At 39.4% G+C, this 27736-nt stretch overlaps 2 protein-coding genes, 1 long non-coding RNA gene and 1 pseudogene across 4 annotated transcripts in view; 3 read left to right on the plus strand and 1 right to left on the minus strand.

Annotated features, from left to right (window-relative positions):
• Positions 1–27736, plus strand: part of LOC146457220 (uncharacterized) — a 61335-nt pseudogene that overhangs the window by 32577 nt on the left and 1022 nt on the right. The window contains exons 11-27 of the transcript XR_014858574.1: positions 34–171; positions 558–659; positions 1365–1471; positions 2462–2650; positions 3088–3153; positions 3801–3919; positions 4168–4378; positions 5743–5817; positions 6619–6761; positions 7313–7427; positions 7874–8024; positions 8588–8714; positions 10726–10783; positions 26425–26513; positions 26818–26938; positions 27238–27279; positions 27658–27736. The exon at positions 27658–27736 is cut by the window's right edge and continues 55 nt beyond it. The product of XR_014858574.1 is annotated as an uncharacterized LOC146457220 (transcript). The remainder of the gene's footprint in view (positions 1–33; positions 172–557; positions 660–1364; positions 1472–2461; positions 2651–3087; positions 3154–3800; positions 3920–4167; positions 4379–5742; positions 5818–6618; positions 6762–7312; positions 7428–7873; positions 8025–8587; positions 8715–10725; positions 10784–26424; positions 26514–26817; positions 26939–27237; positions 27280–27657) is intronic.
• Positions 1–27736, plus strand: part of LOC146457221 (uncharacterized) — a 176522-nt gene that overhangs the window by 27998 nt on the left and 120788 nt on the right. The gene's annotated exons all lie outside the window — the stretch shown is intronic.
• On the plus strand, positions 17200–21107 carry LOC146457222 (uncharacterized). The gene is made up of 3 exons (XM_085092267.1): positions 17200–17719; positions 18313–18427; positions 18865–21107. Exons 1-3 carry the CDS (start codon positions 17351–17353, stop codon positions 21105–21107), a joined length of 2727 nt encoding a protein of 908 aa, XP_084948393.1. The 5' UTR covers positions 17200–17350.
• Positions 22657–23646, minus strand: LOC146457223 (uncharacterized). Its single transcript, XM_085092268.1, has 2 exons — positions 22702–23646; positions 22657–22660 (listed from the first exon to the last, which is right to left on the minus strand). Exons 1-2 carry the CDS (start codon positions 23628–23630, stop codon positions 22657–22659), a joined length of 933 nt encoding a protein of 310 aa, XP_084948394.1. The 5' UTR covers positions 23631–23646.

The raw sequence follows: 27736 nt of genomic DNA on the forward strand, positions 1-27736 counted from the left end.
TAACCGGTTATTTTCCGTTTCTTTTGGTTTTAGGGATCAGAGAACTGTCTTTCATAACAAAAAATGGACTTTTCTTATGCGAAAGTGGTGATGAGATCAGATCACTAAGTGATAAATGCAACATTAAACAAGAATGCGACGACGCATCAGACGAGAGGAACTGTGAGAACTGTAAGTTTTTAATTTCCTATGAGTATGGTAATGCCACAAACTCTGTAATCCTCCTGACACCAAGCGTTGGAAAACGTGTTCGACAAGTCAAATGGTTTAGTCATCCTTGTAAAGGCGCGAGTTTTTGACCAATCACAGAGCGCCGTAGAACAAAAGGAAGTAAAGGCAAAGGCAAATATATTTAATCAAATTCTAACTTAGGTCATAGCCAGGGGGGGAAGTACCTGTCTTAAGATTGGGTTTAGCGGTGCCGCTCATCCAACGTTATGTGCGAGTGTGCTCGACCTAGTAGCAGTAGCTTTCTATCTTCCCCTTGAAAATGAGTTTGTATACGGAAGAACATGTCCACTATCTGAATGATTGTTTTTTATTTTTACGCTGTTCAGATTACTGTCCTTACGAGATGGCGCATGGATTTCTTTGGAACAGAACACAAGTGGGAAGACAAGTTTTAAAGCAGTGTTCATTAGTCAACCGTACATGGACAGGTTACTTAGGATCACTGTTATTATTTATCCCCATACTTTTATTGTCATAAATGTACTATGAAAGGCCTAGTTACTCATTCACAAGAAATGGTAGTAGCTTGATTCTTGATGGACTGAGGCGGTTCGCTATCACTACCTCCTGTAATAAGGGAGTGGTACCTCAAGCAACCTAGGGCCATCTGAGAATCAGGCTAGAATAATTGAGACACTTGTTGAAATTAGATCTTGAACAAAACTTCCTCCATACTAGCTTACAAGCGCATGAATCCCTGTACCGAGTGTGAGTACTTATTTATCAAGTAACACTTTTGTACTTCCCGGGTCCTATTTGGTGATCATTTGCGATCTCAGTGTACTTTAATGTACACTCCGTCATAATGAGAAATTGGCGTTTTATCAATCTTGGGTCCATTCGAGTTGACACCCACTGAGTCCCTCCCACGCAAGATTTCTTAATGCTTAGTGAATGGAATTCGAAAGGCACTGTGAGATCACTCTACCAGCAGAGTAGCAGTTTCTAGAGTCAGTAAAATCACGTTTTGAAGAGTGACATGATAATTTAAATTATATTTACATTTACATTTACGCGATATCAAACTAAAAAAAGTAATATCATAAGAGACAAAGAGTAACGCAAATTATTTAAAATGTTGTGACAACAGCAGTTGATCTAACGTTCAGCTTTCTTTGTCCGTCATCGACTAGGAACATTTGGTAGTAACTGCACCCAAGGCTATTCTAACACATTTTGGCTCCACAACACTGCTTGCTATTGCGAGAAGAAGGCCCTGGTGGAGTACTTCAAGACGAAAGTGAGTTTAACGTCACTGTTTATCAGCGGAAGAAATATTACTCAGTCCAAACGTCTGTATTTTAGGCTGCCGTGTTCCTCTCCGCCACAAACGTTTTAAAACCATTCAAAATAAATGAGAAGGAGGCAGGTGTTTCTATACTCATGTTCCTAATGTACGTTCCGTGTCTCCAAATTTTATGGTGAATCCCCTTCCTCAGTGGCGTTCGCCTCTTATGGACTTTTAGACACAAGACATTTTTCTTGCTTTCTGCCAACTCTAAAATCCCGCTTCCCGTTTTACGGGCGTTCCGTAATGACTTTTAGTCCCCTTTACATCAAGGTTTCTTGCTTCTTTAACCTCATTTTAAAGTGAACTTCATAGTTCACAGTCACAGCCTAGTTCAGGCATTGCTTTGATTATAAAATGTAAATGACTTGTTTATGGTCGAAGTGAACTTACCTTTCTACCACAAGCTAGCCATGCATACAGGCGGCAGATCAGTTGGCCATTTACCTGTTTACTTTTTTCAAGACTTTTTTTTATTATAGAAAATTCCACATATATACACATAATTACATACATACTTACACTTAAATACAGTATTGAAGACAAAAATTGAATGCACCAAGAAAAAATAATAATTAATAAATACAAAGGAAAAAGAAGAAAAAGGAAAAAAAATTAACAATTAGGTGACAAGAAAAGCCCGTTTAATGTATTGTAAACTGGTTAAGAAAAAAGGGTGAGTAGCTTTTCCCACTTTATTAAGCGCAAAGTTAATTTACCTGTTTACAGGCGTGGTCGAAGAATTGAACTCGGGACCAAGACATAGTCCAGCAAGCGGTCAGAGCGGGTGGTGACTTAACGTAACCTGCCGCCATTGATGTGTTTCGGAATGAAGAGTGAAATGCATGTGTTCTAATATCCTCTCAGTCTGTACTAATGACAGTAAATACACTCACTGTTCCTTTTATTGTCACTTAGGGATTGTTATTGTTTTTATTCCAGATTACAAGTGTGAACACAACAAACTTGTGGAATGTATCGGACGAATTAGCAAACTCAGCCAAAGCAAAAGAATTCACCAACCCCAGGGTGTTCCACGATCTGTACAAAGAGTTGTTTTTCATCGCAACAACCCGTTTACTGACACCAATTACTCACCAAAATGCTGACACAGCCCTGCAGTATTGCAATGTATGAACCATTATGCAATGTCTGAACATTATGTTATAACATGTATTTAAGTAATTTTATGTCGTTTTGGCGTCTTCGCCCGGCGAGAAGTATGGGGTTTAGCAGAGCACGCGCTGAAGGAAATGTGGCGACATTTCAGATTTTTTATTTTGGATTAATCTAGGTGTGTAAATATTAAGTTTCTATACATTCAGCGTGGCAATCAGTTACACTGACTGCTTCATGAAGCGTTGTATTACATGTAGTTAATGAACTTAAAATTGCCTCATTATTATTATTATTATTATTATTATTATTATTATTATTATTATTAATCTTTTTGTTCGTTCGTTCTTTCTTTCTTTAGTTTTCGTTTTTTTCTGTTACTTCTCAGTCTCTTTCTTTTTTATTTATTTATTTATTGACTTGCTTGTTTATTTATTTATTTTCACTTGCAGAGCGTCCTAGACACCGTTTTCTCGTCTCCTGTCTACAGCGTTCATATCTTTTGCAAAGCAAAATTGGTAAGCAGTCAAAGTAAAAAAAAAACCCTTTTCTCCAACACGAATAGATGTCCCCAGAATCTCAGATACAAGCAACGTTTCTATAATGAAACTCTTTCGTCCCTTTTCGCATTCAAGAACACCGTGTTTCTATCCACGTCCTCAGTCTCGCATGTTATGGCCATTGTCTATCGTGCCAACCTTCCGGTCAAAGCAATTACCGTCCGTTATCTCGAAAACGGCGGGGTTTGCAAGATTCTTTCAATGAACCGAAATCTGACACTAACTTTAAAAACTCCAGGAAAGCAGCCATTTTCAACAAAACATTGAAACAAGCTAAAAGAGTCCAAGAAAACGGATTTAAGTTCTGTTTTCTTCAATGAGAAATAAATCAAGTCTCTTCACTTTACCCTAGAAGTGCCTTGTCGTCCTATACCTGCTCGCCGAAACGACTTCTTGACCTTGAGGACGGGACTGATGAATGTTTTGACGGCCACTAACCCTTTCGTCCGCGAATATAGCCACTTTTACTGAGTGTTATTGCTTTCGGCCGATACCGAAGGGCGATCGAACGAGAGAGCGCAAACACTCCTAGCTGTCCCGAGAGTTAGATACGAACTCTATTTTTCAGGCTTCTACTAAAGCGAGTTTTCTTCCTCATTCCTTAGGCTTTTGATCGAAATTTACTGGCAGAAAAAGCCCTGGAGTTCCTACGCCAAGCACCGAATGATACACAAGCTTATGTTGTCGGTTCGACGTTACAACTCGATTATGTTATAGATTTGATGTGAGTATAGCTGTTTTGTTATCCGGTTGAAATGTTGACGCAACTTGAGAAGTACAGTAACATACGGGGCTGAAGAATAGTTATTATTCTGCTCTGCGTTAAATACATTGACACTTTTTTTTAAGTGATTTAAATTATAAAGCTACACGTTATTGTTAATCCAATCAGACTCGGAAAACATTTTGTGTTTAGAAATGTATCACATTCAACGGACATTTAAAACATGATTTTATTGTTTAATTTTTTAGAACTCTGCCCAACGTGTTTTCTAGCTTTGGATCAAAGCCAGCACCAGTATTCAAAATACCAAGAAAAGAACTGAATATACAGTTAAACACGGCTCCGCTTGTGCCAGCAGTTACCGAGAAACCAGCAGTAATTGTTATCCCAAGCGAGAACAATGTTACCAGGAATAACAACACCAACTCGAACGATACCAAGATACCGCAAAAGAATGTGGTAAGAGACGGGCATGGAGGGGTTGGGGAGAGGAAATTTGTATGCTTAGTGACCTGGCCTTGGGTTGGAAGCGAGGCTGTGGAGTGACCTTGTTTTGAGACAAACCTTACTGCTTTTCATCTGTAAATAAACTTAATAAAAGGTTAAATGGGCAGAACAATAGTTCTGCGATTCCATTGATGATGATGATGATGATGATGATGATGATGATGATGATGATGATGTCAAGCGCTGTAGCCTGGGACAAGACCCATACTAATTAGGGGACACAACTTAAAACTAACTGATAATAATTATAGTTGTAATACTAGTAATACTGTATAAGTGTGCATAAATATCAGATACAAAAATTAAATCTAAAATTTAAAATCTAGTCTTTAAAATCTACGATAAAATCTAAGATTTGTAGTTGAAGAAATAAAACATTACGTGTAGCAGAGGGTACAGCCCTTGCAGCCGGTATCCATTATATCGGTAAGATCTTTTGTCCGGATACGGGTTTTGAAAGCTTAGAGTGTCTTGGCAGATTTATCAGCCGTGGACAGTTTTCCCCATAGTTTGGGTCCAATGAACCGCAAAGAGTGTTATATCCAGGAATAGAAATCTGATTTGCTAAGGTTATATCCAGGAGTATGATCGCTAAAAATATTACAGATGCTGTTTGGACATATACATAAGTTTTACCTTATACATGAGTATACAAATGTCCTGTAAACGCCTATTCAACAAGGTTGGTAGCTTGGTAGCATTATGTATCTTGATGCATTTCTTACAATGTGGCCGGAAAAGCAACTAGGAGGATGACTAATCCCAGTTTTTTATCGACAATATGAACCCCAATCTTGGACCTTAAGGCAGTTCAATTTGTCTTAATGGATATCAGGTTACGAATCTTTGTTAGGAAGAGAAATTTGAAAGGATTCAAATAATAACGAAAAGAATAAAGAAATATAAACTCATGGTTTTAAAAAACGGTCGCTGCCCTCGGAATGTCCGCAGCCGGGTTGCTAAAACTCATTTGATACTTGTTTAGATTTATACCGAATTCACCTGAATTTCTATAGATAACTTGAAACATGGCATCCACCCTTTTCCAGCTAGTCTTTACTGGTTCTTTTCGCCCCAAAGGGAGGATCATCGGAATTGGCCACTTCCGAGTTGCAGTGAACTTCATTATGAAAGCGAGGCTAAGTGCAAAACTTTTTCATAAGGAAATAACTTTTGTTTGCATATGAATGAAAACTAATTTTCATAATAAAAACTTTGCACTTAGCCTCACTTTCATAATGAGGGTAAAGGCAACTCGGAAATGGCCTATTTGATAAATTGAAGGTCTATTTATTTATTTATTTTACTATCTACAGACAAATGACCTGACTAATAAGCAAATAAAAGATCGTCTGAGGGAAAATAACTGCACCAGGGTGATGTTTGATGAGGTAACGATACGACACTCCCGCTAGTTCAAGTCCAGTGAAAGTAAGGTCTTGAGACTTACTTTCAAAAATGAGAGAATGGAAAACTCTATAAAATGTAGAAATTCCGGAATATTTGGAAAATAATGTGAGCGCAAATGCAGTAACGTAAGAAATAGCTCTTCAACAACTTTCATCTGAATGGTCAAATTTCAGAATTTCATCCACAGACTCAATAGTTATATCAGCCTTGTAGAGCGCAATAAACAGCACCACGATAAATTATTGTTCAGTAACTTTCATTCAATTTGAGTAGTCTCGTCAGACTTGAGGTTTTTATCTTTAGATTTAAAAGTTTGAACCACTTTGAACTTTGAATTGAAAGGATTAATTCGATTCTTTGTTCGATCACTTTAAAAGAAAGAATAATGACCATAAAGACATAACATGTGTGCGAATGTTTTTTGTTGTTGTTGTTTAATTGATTAAGATTCAGCCAATACAAATGCAGCTATTTCAACTATACACGAAAATACCGAAAGGTAGTATGGGTACTGTAAATATTATGTAATTTGGCTGTTTGGCTGTAATTTAAAGGTTGTCACTGCTACAGTACGGGTGAATATACCATAACATTTACCAATGAGTTTGGTAAATTCATCAACTTTTAATAAGTTACATGTAAACATGTAAACATGAAAATAAAATTTATTTCCCAAAGGAAAAGATTTTTTTATAGCACCTCAAATATGGCTGCAGTGAGACTCCTCTGTATACTGCATTTACTTTCATTCTCTTATAAATTATTGTTATTTCTATTTTCAGGAAAAGGGAGTTTTCTTATACGATACAGGTGTTTCAAAGGAATACCTGAAGCACGAGAAAATTCAGAGCAACATGGAATTAGTTTTACTTTGTATTTCCATGGCAGCAGTTGTTCTCGCTCTCGTACTACTAACCGTCTTTAGGTGAGCGGCCAGCAGACAGTTTGCAAAACCATGGTTATTACGGCTCTGGACTTATACAACTTTGTTGGAGGGAGAAGGGTTTATACCACGGGGAAGTCTTTTTACCAGGGGAGCTTATATGTGAGAGGGGTGGGGGGCTCAAAACATGCTTGTATCTGAGAGGCGTTGATAGCCTGGGGAGATTATATCTGGGGATAGGGACTTATTGTCAGGGGAGATTTTATTTGGACCTGGGGGCCTTTAATTTGGGAGGTTTGGAGGTTATTTATAATTACCAGGGGAGTTAATATATGTACGGGAAGTCGGATCTTTTACCAGTGGAGGTCATTGTCTTAGAGGTATGCTTATTTACCAAAGCGGGGGAGGGGAGGGTGGTAAGACAGGAGGAACTTACATCTCTGAGTGGGTGCTTAAGAGCTGGGACTGAAAAAGAACAGTAACCAGCAACATTCTGAAGGGTGCGAACATTAATCCCAAGGCTTATTGTTACCTGCTAGGGTATATTATTAGACACGCCAAGGAATGATGAAAATGAAAACTCCATTCCACAGGTTGAAAAAGTCGGAGCGGCTTTTCATACACAAAAGTCTACTGTTCTCGCTTGGAGTTGGAAATCTCGTGTTTGTTTTGGACAAAACCTCTTTTGCTACGAGACAGGAACATGCGGTGAGTGTATGCCGAGAAACCCAACTTGACAAATGAGCCATATTCAAAAGTTTGCGTTTATCAAAGTTCTGTAACTTTTTTGTAATTGAGGAGAAATCCACTTTGCACTTGACTGTTTAAGATGAGTGAGCCGGTTTAGCGATTTTTAGCAAGTCAGTGGATTTCTAAGGCTGAAAGAATCAGTAAGCCTTCGCATTAAAGTCAGATGCGTCCTCGCAAAAATAGCTTAGTAGCAAGCTATTCTATCGCAGGACGCCCTTCAAACATTCGCAGGTATCCATCTGGAGATAAAAAGAAATAAGCAAAGTGACTTTTCTTTGTTTCAATAACCTTCTAATCTGATGATCCAGAACCTAAGGTGGCTTTCCAATCCCCTCCCTATTCCCAAACTCATTCTGGCTCTTGTCTCAGCTGTCCTTCTAACTATAGACACTTTCTTCCTTTAGGCCCTTTGTTCTGCTGTTGCAGTAATCCAGCACTATCTTTCCACTGCGGTATTCACATGGATGTTGGTGGAAGGCATTAACCTCTACATTAAGCTGGTCAGAGTCTTCTCAGTGAAAAAACAATACGTTGTGTACATGGTAATAGGATGGGGTAAGAAGAAATTGTCTAATATTTGTTTTGTGAAGTATATTCGGTTGAAGCTGACTTTCCACGTTGGTCAAACTTTGGAATCTTTCTAAGCATTACATTTATCTGAACCATCGGTCAATAAAAGTTTTGGGGATTTGGGGTACTTCTTCGTTTGTTTTCTGCTTCAGAAAATTTCTTACCTGAGAAGGTAAAAATGGGCGAGTCTTAGCGTTTACGAGAAATAGACAAATGTCAGATTCCCATCTACGTTTTGTCAAAGAATTAGTAAATACATGAGTATAATACAAGATAATTCTCGATTTGGTGTCTAACGCGAAACTGCGTGCTTTTATATAGAAAGGCAGACAACAAATGGCAAACGTGGGAAAACCATGGTCACGTGACTATTTTCCGCCGTTGGTAATGCTCAATTTCCTATTTCCAATACAGGCTCCTTTGTCACTAGTGGCTCCATTGTCTCAATAACCTTTTGTGGATTAATTTCCTCATGAAACGTTGTTTCATACATATGTGATGTATTCCGGCCTTCACAAGGTGATTATTCTAGCGTTTCCATCTTTCAGGAATCCCAGCAGTTATTGTGGGAGTAGTAGCTGCAATCAGACCCAGCACGTTTGACATGAGTAAAACACCGACCACTGACGTCACGTGTGGAGCACTAAATCTGACTGCTGAAGTCGAGCGGACAAGGTAAGGCTGTTTTGTCCTTTACTCTAGCTAGGTTGTCATATCAATTCTCCAGACTAGCACTTTCCCCTACTTGCCGAGCATTATGGTAATATATAATGGAAAAGTACAATTTTACGTAAGTCTAATTCAGAAGTCACGTTTACAGCTAACAAATTTCCAAGGAAAATGTTTGTAGGCGTTTCTGGAAAAACACAAAATGACTACATCTGAAGGTCGGCGATTCGAGGCCTGTGCCGGGTTGTTCGAAAGCCGGTTACCGTGGAAGAGGAAGTATTACAGGAATGTGATGTCATTTCAAAATCCAGAAATGTTTGTCTGTCAAAAGAAACATAATCGTCCTGTTCTGTTATAAATTATCACCCCAGTGCAATAAAACTGTCGATTAGTGCCTCTGGCCCGAGACAGAGTAGGTCGAATTGAATTGAAACTTGAAAAATGTTAGACTAACGTTTTTCATTGTTTCCAAAATGTTCTAGAACGGATAGCGAGTTGTTCCTTTAATGAATTGAGTTAATTTCTCAACCTCGTTCCCAGGGCCTCTCCTCTTCACGTCCCAGGGACGTGAAGAGGAGAGACCCTGGGAACGAGGTTGTTAATTTCTTTTCCCTCGTTGTTCCACTGAATTATTTTCTTGTTAAGGTGGCTTACTACAGTTTTTCCGAGACTTAGTAGCGCGCGCTATGATAGCCTGCCACACGTCAGTATTTGTCGCACGTGCAAAAATGACGCAAGTAACCTCAAGAAGTAACAAAAACCACTTCAGCGACACTTCAGCACTTGAAAGGCGTCAAATCTCTTTGGTGTATGTAGCGATAGTTTCAAAACTCCGTTCAAACATGTAATCAAGCCTAGGGCCAAAAAAATATGGCAAAAAAGTTTGATAAACGTTCGGTAAAAGAGCTCTAATTTACTGTACCTTTCTCGCACGCGATACATGGCGTTACATGAGCGCGCGCTTAAATAAAGGGCATGCGCAATTCAATTCTCGTCCGAGGTTGTAAAAACCTGTCTTTGATCGAAGATTGCTCGAAAACTTACCGTACAACTTATGATGAAATTTTCACGGTTGATTTGTTCGGGTGAATCACGTTTGGAGCCAAAATTTTTGAAAAATCTGTAAGACAGATTTTGAGCTATTTTTGATTTCACATTCTCTTAGTTTGCACAAAAACTGTCTTACAGATTTTTATTTTACTTTGCATGAATGTTAAATCAGACCCAATTTCTTATTCCTGAAATTTTCAGGTGGGGTCATACGGGTAGTATTTGAGAAAAACGAGACTTAACCTACTAGTACCCAGTCTCTCATTGGGTACTCGGTCGCTCATTTTGGCTATTTGCTGACGTTTAATTGTTCAAATTTCACATAGAATCGTAAAAGACTTAAGCAAACAGTAAATAGTGAAGGGAAAAACAGCTTGGAACCTTTTTATAAAAGAGTTAAAAGTTGTGCCCTTATACGCCATTGAAACTGTAGTAAGCCACCTTAAGTGAAGGTCTTATTTCACCCTTTTTAACAAAAGAGCTCAAAAGCCCCAGACACTTCCCCTTTAAGCTCTGGCCTAGTTCGCCACCTGCAGTCCGTATACCACTTCAGCTTTTTTTTTTAACCTTTTAAAGTATTTGAATGTTCAATCATTTCTTGTTTTCAACTTTAAAACCATTGTACTTATAAATTACGGGTTCCTCTTTTAGTATTAGACAATTATTATGAAATACTTTACATCTGTATAACCATGTCAAACGTAGTGTCTTAGTAGTTTGTACTTGTCATTTTCTTGTGTTCGTCGTGCTCCGCCTCGACTTGCTGTAGCTATTTGTGGGGCAAACAAGCCACTACTTATGTTATATTTTTGAAAATAAACGGCATTTTACAGATATGTTTACTGGCAAAAACCGGTACCTAGCACCTGAGAGGATGGGTGGTTAAACGGATAAGACGTTTAATTCTTTCGTTAACTAATCTGTGTTGGATGTTTAAATTCACCCGAGTGTCACTGTATTTCTTTAGATGCTGGATTAACGGAAGTCTGTGGATTTACAAAGGACCAGTCTTGGTCATACTTATGGTAAGAAAACAAGACTGAACGCGCAGGCCAATAGTTTTTGTAAGAAAAGATAAAGCAAACCGCAACAGTTTGAAAGAACTACGGACTGGGGCTCTCTGTATTTTTAGTTTTCATTTTTCATTCGGGTTTGTGAATAAACACGTCGAAACTAGCAGGTTTTAGGTTTAAGTTTTTATTATTATGCACTATTTCAATGGTTTGCAACAAAAGGAAATTACAATATATAAGAAAAGTAACAAAAAGACAGCATTAAATTACATAAATGTGAAAAGTAAAATGTGCGCAGAGACCAAAGGAGCTTAGGCTTTCGAGTTGGTCACTGCCACGTGCAACTAACTGTCGTATAACGTGCAACTAACTAGAGCAAAAAAAAAAAAAAAGTAAAGAATAATAAAAGTGCAATAATAGAAACATACTACAATTTTTACATAAAAACGATAGAAATGATAATTAATAGTGAGGGTAGTACCTTTTAAGAGCGCCTGTCCGTAAAAATCAGACATATCGCGGCAAGGGTGGAAAATTCGATTTCTTTCATATTTTAATGTCAGTTAGTCTAGGATATAACTAAAATCACTGTATAGTTTTTTCGGTGAAATATCCTTTTATTTCAAAGAAAAATGCAAATAACGAAAATCCGTTAAAATCGTCATTTGAGGCGCTAAATTATTACACGGGTTTGAGAGCCTCGCGTGCAAGGACAAATCATTTTACCGCTTTTAAAACACTAAAATCTTTTTTTACAATCTTTAAATATCTTTTGGAATGATTTTGGGAAATATTGCGTCCTTCTGTGTATGCGAAATAATTTAATTTCGAAGGCATACAATTCACTGCAGTAAAAGTACTTCGTGAATAAAATTAATTTTCACCATGTGCGAAACCTTCAAATCGATTAAGCTTCTGGTGGTTGAATGTTAGAAGGATGGTCTATGGACTCCCGTAAAAATTTCTTTGGGCAAATGATTAAGAGCGACGTGAGAGCTATTCAAAGTCCGTACAAAATGCAAATATTTGGCCCCCCGCGGTAAACTTTGAAGTTGCAGGTCAGACATAATTTTTAGTCCGTGTTCATGTCTTGACCCATATTAGGTTAAAATAAGCACATAGAAAAACATTTCGAAATGTTCTAACCTTATAATATGCTTAAAGACAGGTCCAAATGCCATTTTAGCACGATTCTCTGGTCGTTCGTCGCATAAGTTTGAGCCGGCTGTTTGTATTAAACGTCCGATGTACACCACGCAAACTGGTCGAATACAAATCTTTGATCAACTTTCGGCACATTTCATCAAGACTGCATCTTTTTCGATGGCTAAGTCATTTGTGAAGTATTGCTTGGTTTACAGTGCACGAAAATATAACATCTTATCCAGATCGCTGCTAGAATGACAAAAAATGTCGGCCCTTTTAGGATGTTCAGTCTATCTTGCATTGCGGGGAGCCGTTTGTTCGTCACGCAATACCACTCATGACCACTTTAGGGGGGTGGAGGAGGGTAAAAATGCGAAAATGCTTGATTACTGAACAGGTATACCCAAGGCAACAACAACAATTAAGATAGTGATACCTTTAGTTACGTTCTTTTTCCTCGCTAAAATCCAGATAATTTATTCATTGGCGAATTCGTTTGCGCGCGCGGGCTGGCTTGTTAGGAGCGTTCCGGGGGGGGGGGGGGGGGAGGGTGGATATTACATTTTACGAAAATAGTATCAGTACTTACTGATGCAGATAACTACATTCTTAAGCTAGTTCTTTCAATTTTTTTAATACAATAGATTCTAGTATGAAGCCAAAAAAGCGAAGAGAAAGGTCTTTTTTTCTGCACGCAGATGACCCCAAATAGCGCATTTCCCGTATAAATAGTTGATAAATAGCAATGAAAGAACGCACCCCTGCGAAAAATATTGCCGTTCGTTTGTTTTCCTGAGTTAGTGGAATCCTAGGAGGACATTGAATCACCCATTTTTTCATTCTTCCGTAAATAAGTCTGGGTCTGCTGTGGCTTCGGGTGTTCATTCATCTGCGTGGTGTGTTGTCAGTTTCAAATACTATCAAATTTATGATGTCTAAATTAAACAACATTTAATTTGAAGTGCTTTCTAAATTTAAAAATAAAATCGCTAAAATATTTCAGTCGAATTTATGGCTATGGCCATTCGGCGTGAGAAAGAATCGCCAAATAGTTACTGGTCGTGCTAGTTACTTGGCGCCGTTTGTATGCTTAGAGGGGGGCACAAGTGAAATTATTTAAAGTCAAGTTTGTTACACTGAAAATGGAGGGTTGTAGTTCTTTTAAGGCCCTTGTTGGTGGTACAACACTACGACTACGCGGTAGAAGCCACCAAGCGTGTCTGGATACTACCTGAAGGAAATTATGATGTTACGTAATGCGCGTGGGCCACAACATCATCCGTCCCGAGAGCACCCCTCCTGTCAGAAGCCCCACCCCACGCCAGCACCACATAAACACCGGTTATTATTATCAACTGAAGGATAGGAACATTTTTTTTTTGTGAGGGATGGGGAAGACAGTGTGGGGTGCGTATCAAATTTGAGGCCGAAACCATCATGTGGCATGATGATTGGTTTATGAATTAGGCAAGGAAAGTGAAGGTATAACAGTAACTCGAAGGGAGATTGGTTATTACAGGCTGGTTTTATACCAATCTTCTCCCACGCCTTTCCCCACCCCACCCCTCCTCTGGTCCGTAAGTAATACGGCATTAACTAGGCCCTAAGTGTCGCCCATCAGGTTGGAAACAGAGCACTCTTTCACATTTCAGACTGTATTCATTAGTCAATATATAGGAGCCGATTCTGCTCCTCGCTTGAGTAGTTGAGTTACGTCAACAGACCGCCATAACCTGTTACTAGCCCCATCTACCTGTCAAGGACAGCAATCTTACCTGCAGCGATCAGAGTTATGTCCAGTCTATTAACCTACCACTTACAAGCTGTTATAGCCTTGCGCAAGCTGTTTAGTTGAGGTAATGTTTTTTTCAAGTTTTGGTGAACGGACTAGCATAACTAAAGCCGCCGTTACACGTTGAAACTTTTAGCTGAAACTTGGGTGCAACGGCGCTGCGAAACAAGTTTCAGCAGGCGTTGTGCCGTGTAACATGGTCGGTTTCGTGAAACTTTTTCGAACTTCCGTTGCGAGACAAGTTTCACGAAAAGTAGAACCGCTTTCTACTTCTGCAACGGCTCGCAACGGTCGCAGTGGTGAAAAAACAACGGTTTCACCGTGTAACACCATTTCGTGAAACTTGTCTCGTTTGCCGTTGCACACAAATTTCAGCTAAAAGTTTCAACGTGTAACGGCGGCTTAAGAGGAGTAAGAAAAATAAAGGCCCGAAAAGCTGTTATCAGTCTAACACTGTCTAAGAATAGTGCTACAGGGCCGTACCTAGGATTTTTTGTCTGTGGGGGCAAACTCCACACATCCCTCACAGGGGTCTACCACATACAGACAGGGTTTCTAGTTGGACACTTATTTTGTTTTCACTCCTACACAGAAAGTTGCCTCCACGACGTTTAGAGAAAAAAAAAATACACCGATGCTTTTTGTTTTAAATTGTCATGTCACTTTTTATGGAGTTTATGTCTTGTTTAGCTTTAAGCAAATATTATAACTCATTTTAAAACACAGTCGATGCACTGCTGTAAACAAAGGGAGAAAATCACTAGGCTTCCACAATTCAAACGCACTATATCAGTGGAGCGAAGCATTTGCAAAAACACAGTCGTTATTTAACTGCAATTCAAGCCTTTTCAGTATTACTGTGACACGTTGCATAGCTCTATAACACGCTACAACGATTGCTAGAGAACCAAAAAACCAAATAGCCGTGCCAAGAAACACAACTCCTTGTGACAAACACTGTCTAATAGCCGGGCCCGGCATTGCAACAATTACAGAATGAAGCTCATTGCATGATACAAGCAATGATTAAATTCTGTCCTAACATTACACAAATCTCAACAAGAAAGGCATATAAGGCTATCAAGCACTTAAAAGAGCCAAGCCAAACCCTGCTGAAATGCCCTATGTGGCATCAAAAACACCGTCGTTGAACACGCGGAATAAGAGGTCATATTCAAAGCGAAGAGAATTCAAAACAGGAAACTCAAAAATCATTAGGCGCAAATGACCTGTCGGATGATGAACATATGATGGTTAAATCCAAACCCGCTACAAATACTTGCGAACAGCGCAGGCATTTAAAACCAATTTACCTCGGAAAAAAAAAACATACTTGTATAAGCTAGATTTAAAAAGGCTAAAACACGCGCCAGAAAGTGGCGTAGGCTTGTCAATCTTTATTTACGCGCCAAATTCTAAACCATAGGCAGCCCAAACAAATCATTATTTTCATAAGAAAACCGGTGCTGGCTTTTACCTCAAAAGATTTTCCAAAATAATTATTTGGAATTCACATTGAAGGAATATTTTTTCAGTCAATTAGTCGATTTTCTTGTGATCAGTGTGATGTTAGAAACAAACTGAGTTTTCCTGGCGGGGGCAGCTGCTCCCTCTGCCCCCGCGCTATGTACGGCCCTGGTGCTAGCCTGCAACCAGTGACAGGAGCCCACAGTGATAAATTAATATTGGGGCTTACTAAAGATGAAGCAAGCAAGGAAAGACGAAATTCCTTAAATAAATCGTTTTTTTTTTTTTTTTTTTGAATTTTGCAGTTTTGCTGCAGTTTTGTGTTTCAAACCTAGAGTATGTACTAGTTCCAGGACTAGTACCCAGTGCAGCTTTCAAGCATTTCAGTCCTCGCCCATGCCCATGACATAGTATGATAAACTACGAAAGCCGAGAAGGGACTTCCGACTTCCGACTTCGGACTTCCGACTTCGGACTTCCGACTTCTGACTTCTGACTTCTGACTTCCGACTTCCGACTTCCGACTTCCGACTTCCGACTTCCGACTTCCGACTTCCGACTTCCGACTTCCGACTTCCGACTTCTGACTTCCGACTTCCGACTTCCGACTTCCGCAAACCATTTCGAACCATCGTGAACCATTTTGTGCACTGTGGACTAAGTCAAAGATCATTAAAATGGATGAGGAGGTAAGGCAATTTATTTCAAGGAGAGTATAGGAAGAGGAGACTTTGTTTTTTTTACAAATACTTGAAATGACGCGCCTCTGGTGCGATTACAACATGATTACAATGATCATAGTTTTGAAACATGGCGGCTTGGTGACTACAGATCAGTAGTTCAATGTCAGGGGTATAGAATTGTAAAATCTGATACTCGCCGAGACGCTGAGACCCTCAACTAAAATTTGTGACCGAGAGTTAGACTATTCAGTTTGTTTAAATCCGAGACAGAGACTTCGCGATTCAAAAATACGAGCGCGGAACCACCGAAAGGCCGTGATCTAGCTAGAAATTGAGCGCGAGACTTTTACAGCACTCTGTGCCTCCTACTAGAAATTATTTCCTGATGAATGGAAACTGGTTGGTTTTCTGTTAAATTTATAACTTTAAGTAGACAATCAGTCACAGGTATCATAAAACTACTTAATATCCGGCGGGCAGCACACGCCTTTTGTTGAAGTTTTGAAGGTCACGCGCTCTTCATTTAGCTTTAATAATAGCTAGATTTATAGCTATTTGTTGTGTTCTCGACAGGCAAAATACGGTAATTTACGAGCAAAATTGATCGAAACCTACATGTTTCACAGTTGAACCGTTTATTACGATTATTCTTTGTTTTGTTGCTGTTAAGTTGTTTATGGTGGTTTGCGAGACTCTCAAATTTTAAAATTTCACATTCCTAGACCTTTTACAAACTCGAGACCGACAATGTTTATTTCAAAAAACTAAATAAAAGGTTACAGAATTCTCTCGCTTGTCGACTTCCTCGCTCAGTGCTCGTGATTTTTTCTTTCTTGACCGATCTGAACCGGTTTCGCTGACGCCACAATGTCTCATCACAATGTCTCATCACCGCTTTAAAGTCACGCCGTTTCCAAGTCACGCCATTTCCGGTCCGACAGTTTTGAGATTCGCCGGACCATTCAGTTTTCAGGATGAAGAGAAGGGAAAAAATAGAATGCATCACAAAATTAATGTAGTATCGAAGTCATGCCAATCATCTGAATCAAATTTTTCATCGAAATGTGATTTGAACAAAAATGGTTCTGCTGGGTCCGTGTCCAAACTAATTAGTTTTGATTCCTTAGAGATAAATAAATAGGAATTCTTTTGTTCTGGAAATTTTCTTATTCTTAAGTAGTCACAATTGCAATACTGTAATACATTAATTTTGTGATCTCACTAGCATTTTCAATAATCCTCTATTCAAGAAACGGCTGCCCAAATAAATTGTAACTGTAATAAATCATACTTCTTCTGTGGTATATTTTGCTTCTTTCTGTGAGACATTATCACTGTTTAAAATTAAATGCCCCTCTCCTTATCCCTACAAATACTGCAGTACCACCTTTTAGTACTAGCAACATTTTCAAGTCCCTATAATTCTGGCTTTAATTCCTTTGTTAATGATGTGTGAAATCGTGCAGCGTATCAGTAAAGGCTATCAACTGTATGCCCCACTATCTGTGTATGAATTTGTACATTCAAGGCCAGCATTTATGGTGTAGCAGGATGGGGACAGAGCATTTTATTGTTGATAGGGGTGTGGGCTGGGCAGTTACATGTACTAAACAAATTAGTGCACAAGAGAAGTACAAGAAAAAATCCGGCCACAGGGAATCCAGAGATAAGTTTGAAGAAGTGGGAAACGTTCTTGTCAACATTGAGAGTACCAAAAACGTTGCCTCTCCCCCCCCCCCCCCCCTCCTCAACCTGGATCAACCAATAGTAGATGAATTAATTATGGATATTTTCTTGCAGCTTGTAATTTTCCTGGACGAAAATTTTCCAGAGTTAAAACAAGTGTTTGAGCAGCATAAGGTAATTTATTGTAAGCTTTTTATGACACTGATGTCTTGGTTAAAATAACACTTAATGATCATAGGGCATGAAATATACATTCCAGCACTAAAAAAGGAACCGTATTTAAAGAAATACACGATCTAAAAAGTGGGAAGGGTTAGAGAAGGAGGAGGGATGTACCTAGATTTTTATATCATGATGTGCCAAAAAGGTGAGGGTTGCATGGAATCAAGCGACCTTTAATCTCGGCCACAACTGACTGGGACACTTGGTGCTCAATAGGCCTCCTCCCCTTTATTCTCAGCTAAGTGGATTAGTTGCAAATGGTTGAGATTGTTGGTTAAGATCAGTATCGTGAATGTGGAATTGAATAAGCTTTACGACAGGTTACAAATTTATGACGATTATTTCCCTACGAAAAGTAGTTCTCGGGAATACAGCATTTGATCCAGAGCTATTTTTGTTTGATTTTCATGAATCATAGAATTAACTGAATTTAACTTCTCCAGATAAGTACTCCTTTGCGCAGTTTGAGCAAGGGTGGAATATGTATTTTGTTCCAATACCAAAACAATTAAACCATAGCTTTATTATTGCATTTCTTTCGCCAGGTGTACAGTATGCGGGCCGTGAAAATGATCTCCGATGCACAATTTGAAAAAATGGGCTTAGCTATCGGACAAATAGCTATGTTGAAGGCATTAATGAAGGACAAACCGACCGAGGGTACGTTAACTTCAATTCTGTTCACTCACAAGCACTTAATAAACATTTTAGAGGATCCATCTTAAAATGAGTGAGCATAAGGAGGAATTACATAGTAGGCCCTTTTCAGGATGCGCTCATTACGTATTTGACAGAAATGGAAGGAGTAAGTTTTGATTGTTGTCGTTGGAGTTGTTAAGATCACTTCTCATACGACTGTTTTTTTGTGTGTGTGTCTTTGTTTTTTGCCCTGAAATTCTCCAAGTTTGTTCATGTCTCGATCTCGGACCAAAACTGAAATAAACTGAATACTTATCATTGAAGTTTGTGACACCAAAAGAATGTTATTGATATATTGATTGATATCTTTCTTCATATACCTTTCACAAAAATGTTTTATTATACGCAAAATTAATTTCAAACATTTCTTATACAATGTATCAATTATTTTTTGACAGTGGAGAGAGAAGAACGAATTGAACAGCTGGTCAAAAAAATTAGAGCGGAAAGAGAAAACAAGGCAGGAAAACAAAAAGTGAAGACTTCCAAACCTGCAGTGACAACAAAAAAAACAGCGAGGGAGAAACAGCGCAAGATGTATATAGGTTGGCTCCACCGATCTAGCAACGATTCACGATACAAGCAAATTAAAACAAAGGACGGCGGAGGTGTTCGGGATTTTGGTTACGTTGATGATGATCAGATCACTGTTGAGTCCCTCAAGACGAAGGCTATTAAGCTCTTCTTCCCTGGAGGAGTCTCCAAGTATGGTTCCATTGAGGATATGCAGCTGGCGTTGGGAAATTATGCACAGGAGACCATTACAAGTTTTCTAGATATCGATGAAAAACAATGTACATTTCAAGAGTATTTGAAGTCACGTGGTCTTTTTGCTAGCAAATGCCCTGTCTACCTTATGTCAACGTTAACAGGTGGGGATGAAAATCCTGGCCTAGTACCCGCAAGTTTAGAGGAAGCTGAAGAGGCATCGGCATCACCGTCAGGCGTGTTTATGGGGTGTAGCAGAACACAACTCTCAGAGGAATTTGATAGTCTTCAGATGACGACCAGTACACCAAACAGGCTCGTGTCAAGAAGTCAAACCCCTCTCTACGGTATAGCTTTAAAAGAAGACAAAGGAACTGTTTGCACCGTAGAAAATGTGGGCGATCATCGCCTTCTTATAACTTATGAATCTGTCACAGAATCCTCGTATTCAGAAGTCACCATCAAATCAGTGATATTTACAAGGGAACAGTGCTATGAAACTCAGTGCTTTTCAGAACCGTTTACCAGGGACACTGCGTTAGATGAATATGATCCCCTAGAGAACGGGTTTACCGTTGTTGGCATTTCAAAAGGTGAAACTTGCTTCCTCGACAAGATTTACGGATCTATGCAGTTGTCAAATGATCAAGGTGATGAGGAGTTCAAGTACGACTTTCCTCAGTTTGCTCTTGAGCATTCTAGTGGTCTTATTCTCCACCCACCGTCGGAAATCTGGGGGTACGATGGCAACCAACTAATTATTGGAGTAGTGGCGTCGTGCCACATGGATAACCACGCGCGCTATGTCTGGTATCGGAACGGATCCAAGCTTAAAGAAGGACGTACATTGTGTTGCCTACCAGTAAATGAGCCCGGAAGTTATAGTGTAGAGGTGCTCCATGGAGAACAAAGAGAAGTTTCTGAGACAGTTGTGATACGCCCCTTAAGCGAGTCAGCAGCGAAAGTTCGAAGCGAAGCTACAACTGAAGGTAAAGGTGATGAGACCGGCCAACAATTACAACAGACCAATAGTTTAGCAGTTCCAGTGGTAGATAAAGAAGAGATTGTCTTCTCCTCTAAAGATGAAATCGGGCGCGGTTCGTTTGGTGTCGTATACAAAGCGTCATGGGCAGGAACCAACGTGGCTGTCAAAGTTATGAAAATTAGGAATGCCAAACGTCTGCAGTCTGTCATTGAAACAGAAGTTCGCGTCCATGCAATGATTCGCCACCCGAACATCGTTCAAATTATGGCTGTGTCTATTTTGAAGAATTCCATCTACATAGTTGCGGAGTATATTGAGGGTCTTAATTTAGACGAATTACTTTTTGGCGAGGATGACGACGCGAAAACATTTACCATTGAAAGCTGTGACAAGGTAAATGTTGGGAAGCAGATTTGTCAGGCGGTTACATATTTGCACAATTTGAAACCCGCTGTACTGCACAGGGACATAAAGCCTGCAAATGTGCTAGTGGCTAAAGAGTCACACATCACCAAATTGTGCGACATGGGATTGAGCAAGGTCAAGTCAGCACAGTCTCTAAGTCAGACTGGTACAGTCACCTCTGCAATCCAAGGAAGTCCGAGTTACATGGCCCCAGAATGCCTACTAGAGAAGAAGAAGGCTACAACCTATTCAGATGTCTGGTCCCTAGCTTGTACGTTGGTGGAACTTTTCACTGAACGCGACTGCTGGTCAGATTTGATGGAACTGGAGAACAAAGCCATAGCTAGAGAAGATCGCGATGATACTACTCATGAGGTTAATTCGCTAATTGCTCTCATGAAGAGAAAAGAGTCTCCGCGCGTATTAGAAATGCTTCCAAACACTATCGATGCCTCCGTGCAACACATTCTTGCAGATTGTTTTCAATATGAGATTGCCCAGAGGCCTCGTGCCATTGACATCATCAATGCATTACTCCAGTAGCCAGACCTAACTTAGTATCAAGGGTTTTCCCTGTTCCGTTCTATTAGCGTTTTAAGTAGATCAACAGTGCTGGAATGTATGACGTGTTTAACTGAAGTTTGTTTGTGTCTTTAAATTACTTTTCAACAAAAAATGTTCTTTTGCTGTGTCTTAGAGGTGTGAAAAAAGGTTCTTACCTTCACAAACGGGTAGACGAACGGACAGGGAAAACTCTTTAACAACCTCTTAAAAAAGCCCTTTTCCTGTGAAACAATCGTTGGCTGCCGAAAGGCCGGAATCTGTTGCAAGGAAATATTTTCCAGGCAATAAATCCACGCAGAACTGGCTCCAACGCAGAGTTCGATGTCAAGACTATACCTCGAGTAAAGTGAAAGCATAACCAAGCAAAATCTGACAAAGTTTACAATATATTTGTAGTTAAACCTAAAAAGGTGAAGTGACGCAGATTGCATCATATCTTGATGAGTTGGATTGCAAATACTCATTTCATTTTGATCTTACACAGTTTACGCCCAAATGAATTGAAGCAGGTTGTGTTTTGGGGTTACTGATCATAAAATAAACACTTCGTAGTTCTACTTTGATTTTTTATATTTTTATTGATCAACTAATAACCCAAATAACAATAAATCCTCCCGTTACAATGGAAAGAAAATCACCGAGACGATGAGGAATATCCGATAAGGGCCAATTTCTCGCAATAAACGTTCCGGTAATTTTTTACCATTTTTCGGGCCCGGAAAGCTATTTTATGTGCATGATGTTTCAGACAAATTTTGCTTTGTTAGAAAGCTAGGCAATAGAGCATATAGTTCTGCTGAGTGGGCTAAAAGCAGCTCCATCATTAATTAGATACGGATTTTAAAATATAGCCCTCCACCCTCAAACCTTATTGGGGGTTTCGAGAAACGGACCCCCTAAAACGGACGACGACAACAACAGTTATGAACAAGAAATCGTAAATGTTGTGTTACTTCTTGTTTATCGTATTACAAAGCGGAAGATGTTCTGAATGAGAGGATAACAGGGAGAGAGAACTAAAGTTCAAGTTACACGTTTTAGGTAACTAAGGCATGTTGGTGTTTCTTTTAATGTTAAAGCAGATAGAGGGGTGATGCTAAATATCTTAATTAATATGGTAGCTAATCTCGTACCCTGATCTCAGTCGGTTCGAGAATGTCGAAATGTGGGAGATCTGGGTACGAGATTATATGGTAGCAAGAGCATAGTTGAACTGAGTTCAACTTCAGAAGATTACTTAGTCACTGTTGTTTTCCGGTATGTCTCCATATTATATTAATGTGAAATCGATTTCTCTCAAAAAAGCAGGCGTTTTATGCTACATATACAATGGCATCGTTGCTGCCTGCTCCAAGCATGATTGCAAAATTAATATGAACAATAACTAGTGACATTCTTTAACGTCAACTGAACCTTGGCTTTGATACTAAATAAACATTGATTTTAAACGCTGTAATCTTTTTTTATCAGCTTCTAGTAGTTTTTCAAAATGTTTGTTATCTCGCAGTATAATGCAAGAGCTTCTCTCTCATCTGAAGGAGGCACATAATTTGGTTTGATTAAACGCACTAACTCCTCCAAATCTTCACTGTAATCTTGACAATTTTCAGCATACATTTCTCTACTTGCGTTGACATCGTCAATGTTGACATCTATCATATAGTTGTGTGATCCGTATATCTCTGGTGTGAAAAACATAATGTCGAGTTTGCCTCCCTCTACTTCGCATCGCTTTTGTTTCTGAATGTTATGAGAGTTCCACAGTTCTGTTGCGAGATACAATTCTTTGCGTAAAATAGGTAAGAAGCAAAATTTTAAGCACTCCTTATTCAGGTGGCTGGCCGTGTAAAGCCCAGCGTCACGTAGATCCTTAAAGAGATTTACCCACCATCCCCCTCCTCCCTCTCGAAACTTAGACCACCAAGCTTCTATTCGTTGATTTCCACTACTTTCGCCCTCAACAAAGCTTTTACTTCCAGCGAAGTCATCATCGTTATTCCATCGAAAGAACTGTTGAAGGGTGCCAATGACTACATTCTCTGTGCCTTTATCACTACGTAATCTTCTCGGAACACCTCCAAGTTGTTCGATAGTATTGAGGTAGTGCGAAGCAATGACTCTCGGGTTCTTGTTAGTTGAGTTGACTTCCAGCCATAAAATACGCCTAGAAAAGCCGTCCACTGCTCCATGGATAAAAATACCAAACGGAGCAAGTTTATCCCAGCCATCAACGTGCCATAAAAAGTTGGGACCCGGAGTGGCATATCTTCGCCTTTTCAGTCTACGCCTTTTACGACGGTCCACTCCTTCAGGATCAATGACACGAAGACACTGCATTATCGTGTCTCTTCTCACCGTCAAATGGTACTTTTTCCTCAAGCGCCTTGTAAATTGGCGATATCCCATAAACGATCCACAGGAGTTTTCTAATTCTTCCACAATGGCATTAACTAATAGCTCAATGGGTGACTCGTGGTTAACACTTGCTCTTTTAAGTCCCATACGCTGAAGAATTCGCTTAACTGTTCGCACAGAGAGGATAACGCAAATGCTGCAAAGCCAGAAACCCAACTATCTCAGAGTTTGTGTAGCCTTGTGAGAAATAACTTCTGATTAAATTCTCTCTATCAAAATCCCCTTGTTTGTTTAATGCCGGCGTGTAAGCCGGCAAAACACAGGTACAGAGACATATGGTGCTAAAAAATATGTGTAGATGTAGCAACCTGTGTAGACAAAGCAAAACTTGTTATTGAACACTTCCACCGAACTGAAATAGGGACAAGGTCAGCTAGTAACATAAGGAAAATATTTACTTACCGTACCATGATGAAGATCCTAGGATAAGTATTGGAAATAGAAAATATTAACGGCAGACTGATCCCAACGGCGGAGGTGACAAGCTTGAGAGAGCAAACAACAAAAGCTAGAATAACTGAAATATATTTGTTTTTTAAAAAAACAAATTTTTTTGCCCGATATTTCGGTTTGCAATACAAACCTTCCTCGGGGGCTGAACGAAAAAGAAAAGTGAGAAACATAAAAGGATCGTTACAAAGAAGATTTAAAATATAAAATGCGTGACAATGATTGGTTGTTTAGGACTAAGTGTGAGACATGTCATTGGCGTGTTTCGTCACGTCTATTTATACCAAGAGGGTGCAATGTTTTAGCTTTGTTGATTAAATGAGCTTCACGAGCCTTTCTAACTGAGTCACGTTTGCTGCGTATAAGTTCAAGCGGGATTAGTTGGACGTCGTTGATTGAGTGGCCAGGTTGGTTGAAATGTAGCGAGACAGGAGTGGGGTTGAGTAGTTGATGGTGATTCAGGATAGATCTGCGATGCTCCCGGAAACGTTCATTAAGTTTGCGCTTTGTCTCCCCAGTAAGTATTGGAAAAGCGGCTTGTTACACTAGTCAACACCCAATTAAGTCGGAAGTCGGAAGTCGGAAGTCGGAAGTCGGAAGTCGGAAGTCAGAAGTCGGAAGTCGGAAGTCGGAAGTCGGAAGTCGGAAGTCGGAAGTCAGAAGTCGGAAGTCGGAAGTCGGAAGTCAGAAGTCAGAAGTCGGAAGTCGGAAGTCAGAAGTCCGAAGTCCGAAGTCGGAAGTCGGAAGTCGGAAGTCGGAAGTCGGAAGTCAGAAGTCCGAAGTCGGAAGACGGAAGTCGGAAGTCCCTCCTCGGCTTTCGTAGATAAACAGATGCCTGCAATGAGGGATATTTTTGGCTTCATGCTAGGATCTATTGCATTTAAAGATGGAAAGAATTAGCTAAAGGATGTGTAGTGATCTTCATCAGTAAGTATTGATACTGTTTACTAAAATCTTATCTCCCCCCCCCCCCCCACCCCCTCTCCACGGTTACGCTCCCAACAACCATGCCTGCGCGCGCAAATGACTTTGCGAATACATAAATTATCTGGATTTTAGCAAGGGAAAAATAACATAACGAAAGGTATCACTTTTTTAATTGTTGTTGTTGTTGTTGTTGCCTTGAGCATGTTCATGTTCAGTTATCAAGCATTTCGCATTTTCACCCTCCTCCACCCCCCTAAAATATCCAGGACATTGTATTGCGTGACGAACAAACAACTCCCGGCAATGCAAGATAGATAAAGATAGACTGAAAGCGCCGACATTTTTTGCCATTCTAGCAGCGATCAGGTGTAATGTTTTCGTGCACTGTAAACCAAGCAATACTCACAAATGACTTAGCCGTCGTAGAAGATGCAGTCTTGATGAAATGTACCGAAAGTTGATCAAAGATTTGTATTCGACCAGTTTGCGTGGTGTACATCGGACGTTTAATACAAACAGCCGGCTCAAACTTATGCGACGAACGACCAGAGAATCGTGCTAAAATGGCATTTGGACCTGTCTTTAAGCATATTATAAGGTTAGAACATTTCGAAATGTTTTTCTATGTGCTTATTTTAACCTAATATGGGTCAAGACATGAACACGGACTAAAAATTATGTCTGACCTGCAACTTCAAAGTTTACCGCTGGGGGCCAAATATTTGCATTTTGTACGGACTTTGAATAGCTCTCACGTCGCTCTTAATCATTTGCCCAAAGAAATTTTTACGGGAGTCCATAGACCATCCTTCTAACATTCAACCACCAGAAGCTTAATCGATTTGAAGGTTTCGCACATGGTGAAAATTAATTTTATTCACGAAGTACTTTTACTGCAGTGAATTGTATGCCTTCGAAATTAAATTATTTCGCATACACAGAAGGACGCAATATTTCCCAAAATCATTCTAAAAGATATTTAAAGATTGTAAAAAAAGATTTTAGTGTTTTAAAAGCGGTAAAATGATTTGTCCTCGCACGCGAGGCTCTCAAACCCGTGTAATAATTTAGCGCCTCAAATGACGATTTTAACGGATTTTCGTTATTTGCATTTTTCTTTGAAATAAAAGGATATTTCACCGAAAAAACTATACAGTGATTTTAGTTATATCCTAGCCTATCTGACATTAAAATATGAAAGAAATCGAATTTTCCACCCTTGCCACGAAATTTAGAATTTGTCTGATTTTTACAGACAGGCGCTCTTAAATACCCAATATTCATTAGGTATTTCAAAGGTACAATTTAAACTGCTTGTAGAAGCTATTATATAAGGGCTTTTTTTAATTTAGAGGGAGGGGCAGCCTGTTTTCACCTATATGTTTACATAATAGGTAAAGAGTTCACTCGTATCAGCTTTGCATTTGAATTGTAAATTCTTTTTTCCCTCAATGCAGCACAAGGAAATTAATATTTTGTTTGCTTTTTTTTTTTTTTTTTTCAGGTCAATTTGGTGTTGTTTGTGATTCTTCTTCGTGTGATCTTTGGAAAGATAGCTTCCAAATATGCCAACAATCACGTGACTGCTACGAAGTAAGGTTACAATCTATGTTACACGACATAAGCTGGACTTTATAAATACGAAATCAGTAGGACCTTAGCAACAGCTTTTTCTGTTTTCGCTATACAACCCTTCATATACTTCGTCTCGTTATATGTCTTATTTTTTCGCCAATGATCGTGCTCGACGTGGCATCCAATTAATAAATGTACAAATGTTGGCAGAGGTGCCTTGCTTGCCCGCCGACGGGTAGAGCGACCAAGGAACCTCCCTTCGCAGGGTAGGAACAAGCGTAAACACCGTATTCAATGCATGCTTTCCTTTATCTTTTCACAGGAGAGGTCTAAGGAGCATTATTGCCCTTCTTCCCTTGCTGGGTGTCACGTGGTTGGTGGGCTTCTTTGTTGAGTTTCACTATGCCGTGGGATACCTGTTTATTTTGCTTAGCTCTACTCAGGTAAAGCTAATAGTTTAATCTTTATTGGCTTGTCTGGTTAGGCGGTATGCCGGCTTATTTAATACATAACGTTAGACATCGAAAAGTCCAACAGAAAGACCAGGCGTACTTCAGATTTAATCAAGATTCGATAGTGGGCCTCAGAAAACTTCGGAAGATTTTCGCATTTTATTGTGATAGATCGGATGGCCCTCGAAACTAGTCAGCAGTCTCGTTTGTTTTTGTTTTTGTTTTTTGTTTTTTTAAACGACGATAACTAAGATGATCTGAAGAAATTTTTATTTTATTTGCTTTTACAGGGAGTTGCGTTCTTCATTTTTCATTGCGTTCTTGATGACCAGGTAATAAACTAAAATAAGCAGCTCTTGTTTCTATTATGGCATGAACTGTTGCTATTCACTAAAAATCAAGTTAATTTAAATAAATACGATGTTGTTATACACGACAAGTTCGGTACTCTACGAACGTAACTCGAAGGAGCTTTCATAGTGCTGTACCTCATCTCAGTGTGACAACATGCACTGTCTTAACGACTCCAAACATCAAGGGATTCTTTGGCTGAACATATAAGAGAGAGCAGCGTGCACGTATTTAGCGATATATTTGAACTCCGGTTTGCCGGAATTGTGGGGAGTTCTTTAGATTCATTCCTTCTAATACAGAATCACCAGTACTTTAGAGAGAAAAAGCAGTACAGTTAACATGTACGTCCTCTTTAGGTTCAAGATGCCTTTCGGAAGTTTCGTTACAAAATCCAGCTCCCCTCTAAGACAAGAGAAACGCCAGCATCTAACCCTA

This window comes from Pavona decussata, unplaced genomic scaffold (genome assembly GCF_977016875.1).
Source record: "Pavona decussata unplaced genomic scaffold, jaPavDecu1.1 SCAFFOLD_245, whole genome shotgun sequence".
NCBI classification, from domain to species: Eukaryota; Metazoa; Cnidaria; class Anthozoa; order Scleractinia; family Agariciidae; genus Pavona; species Pavona decussata.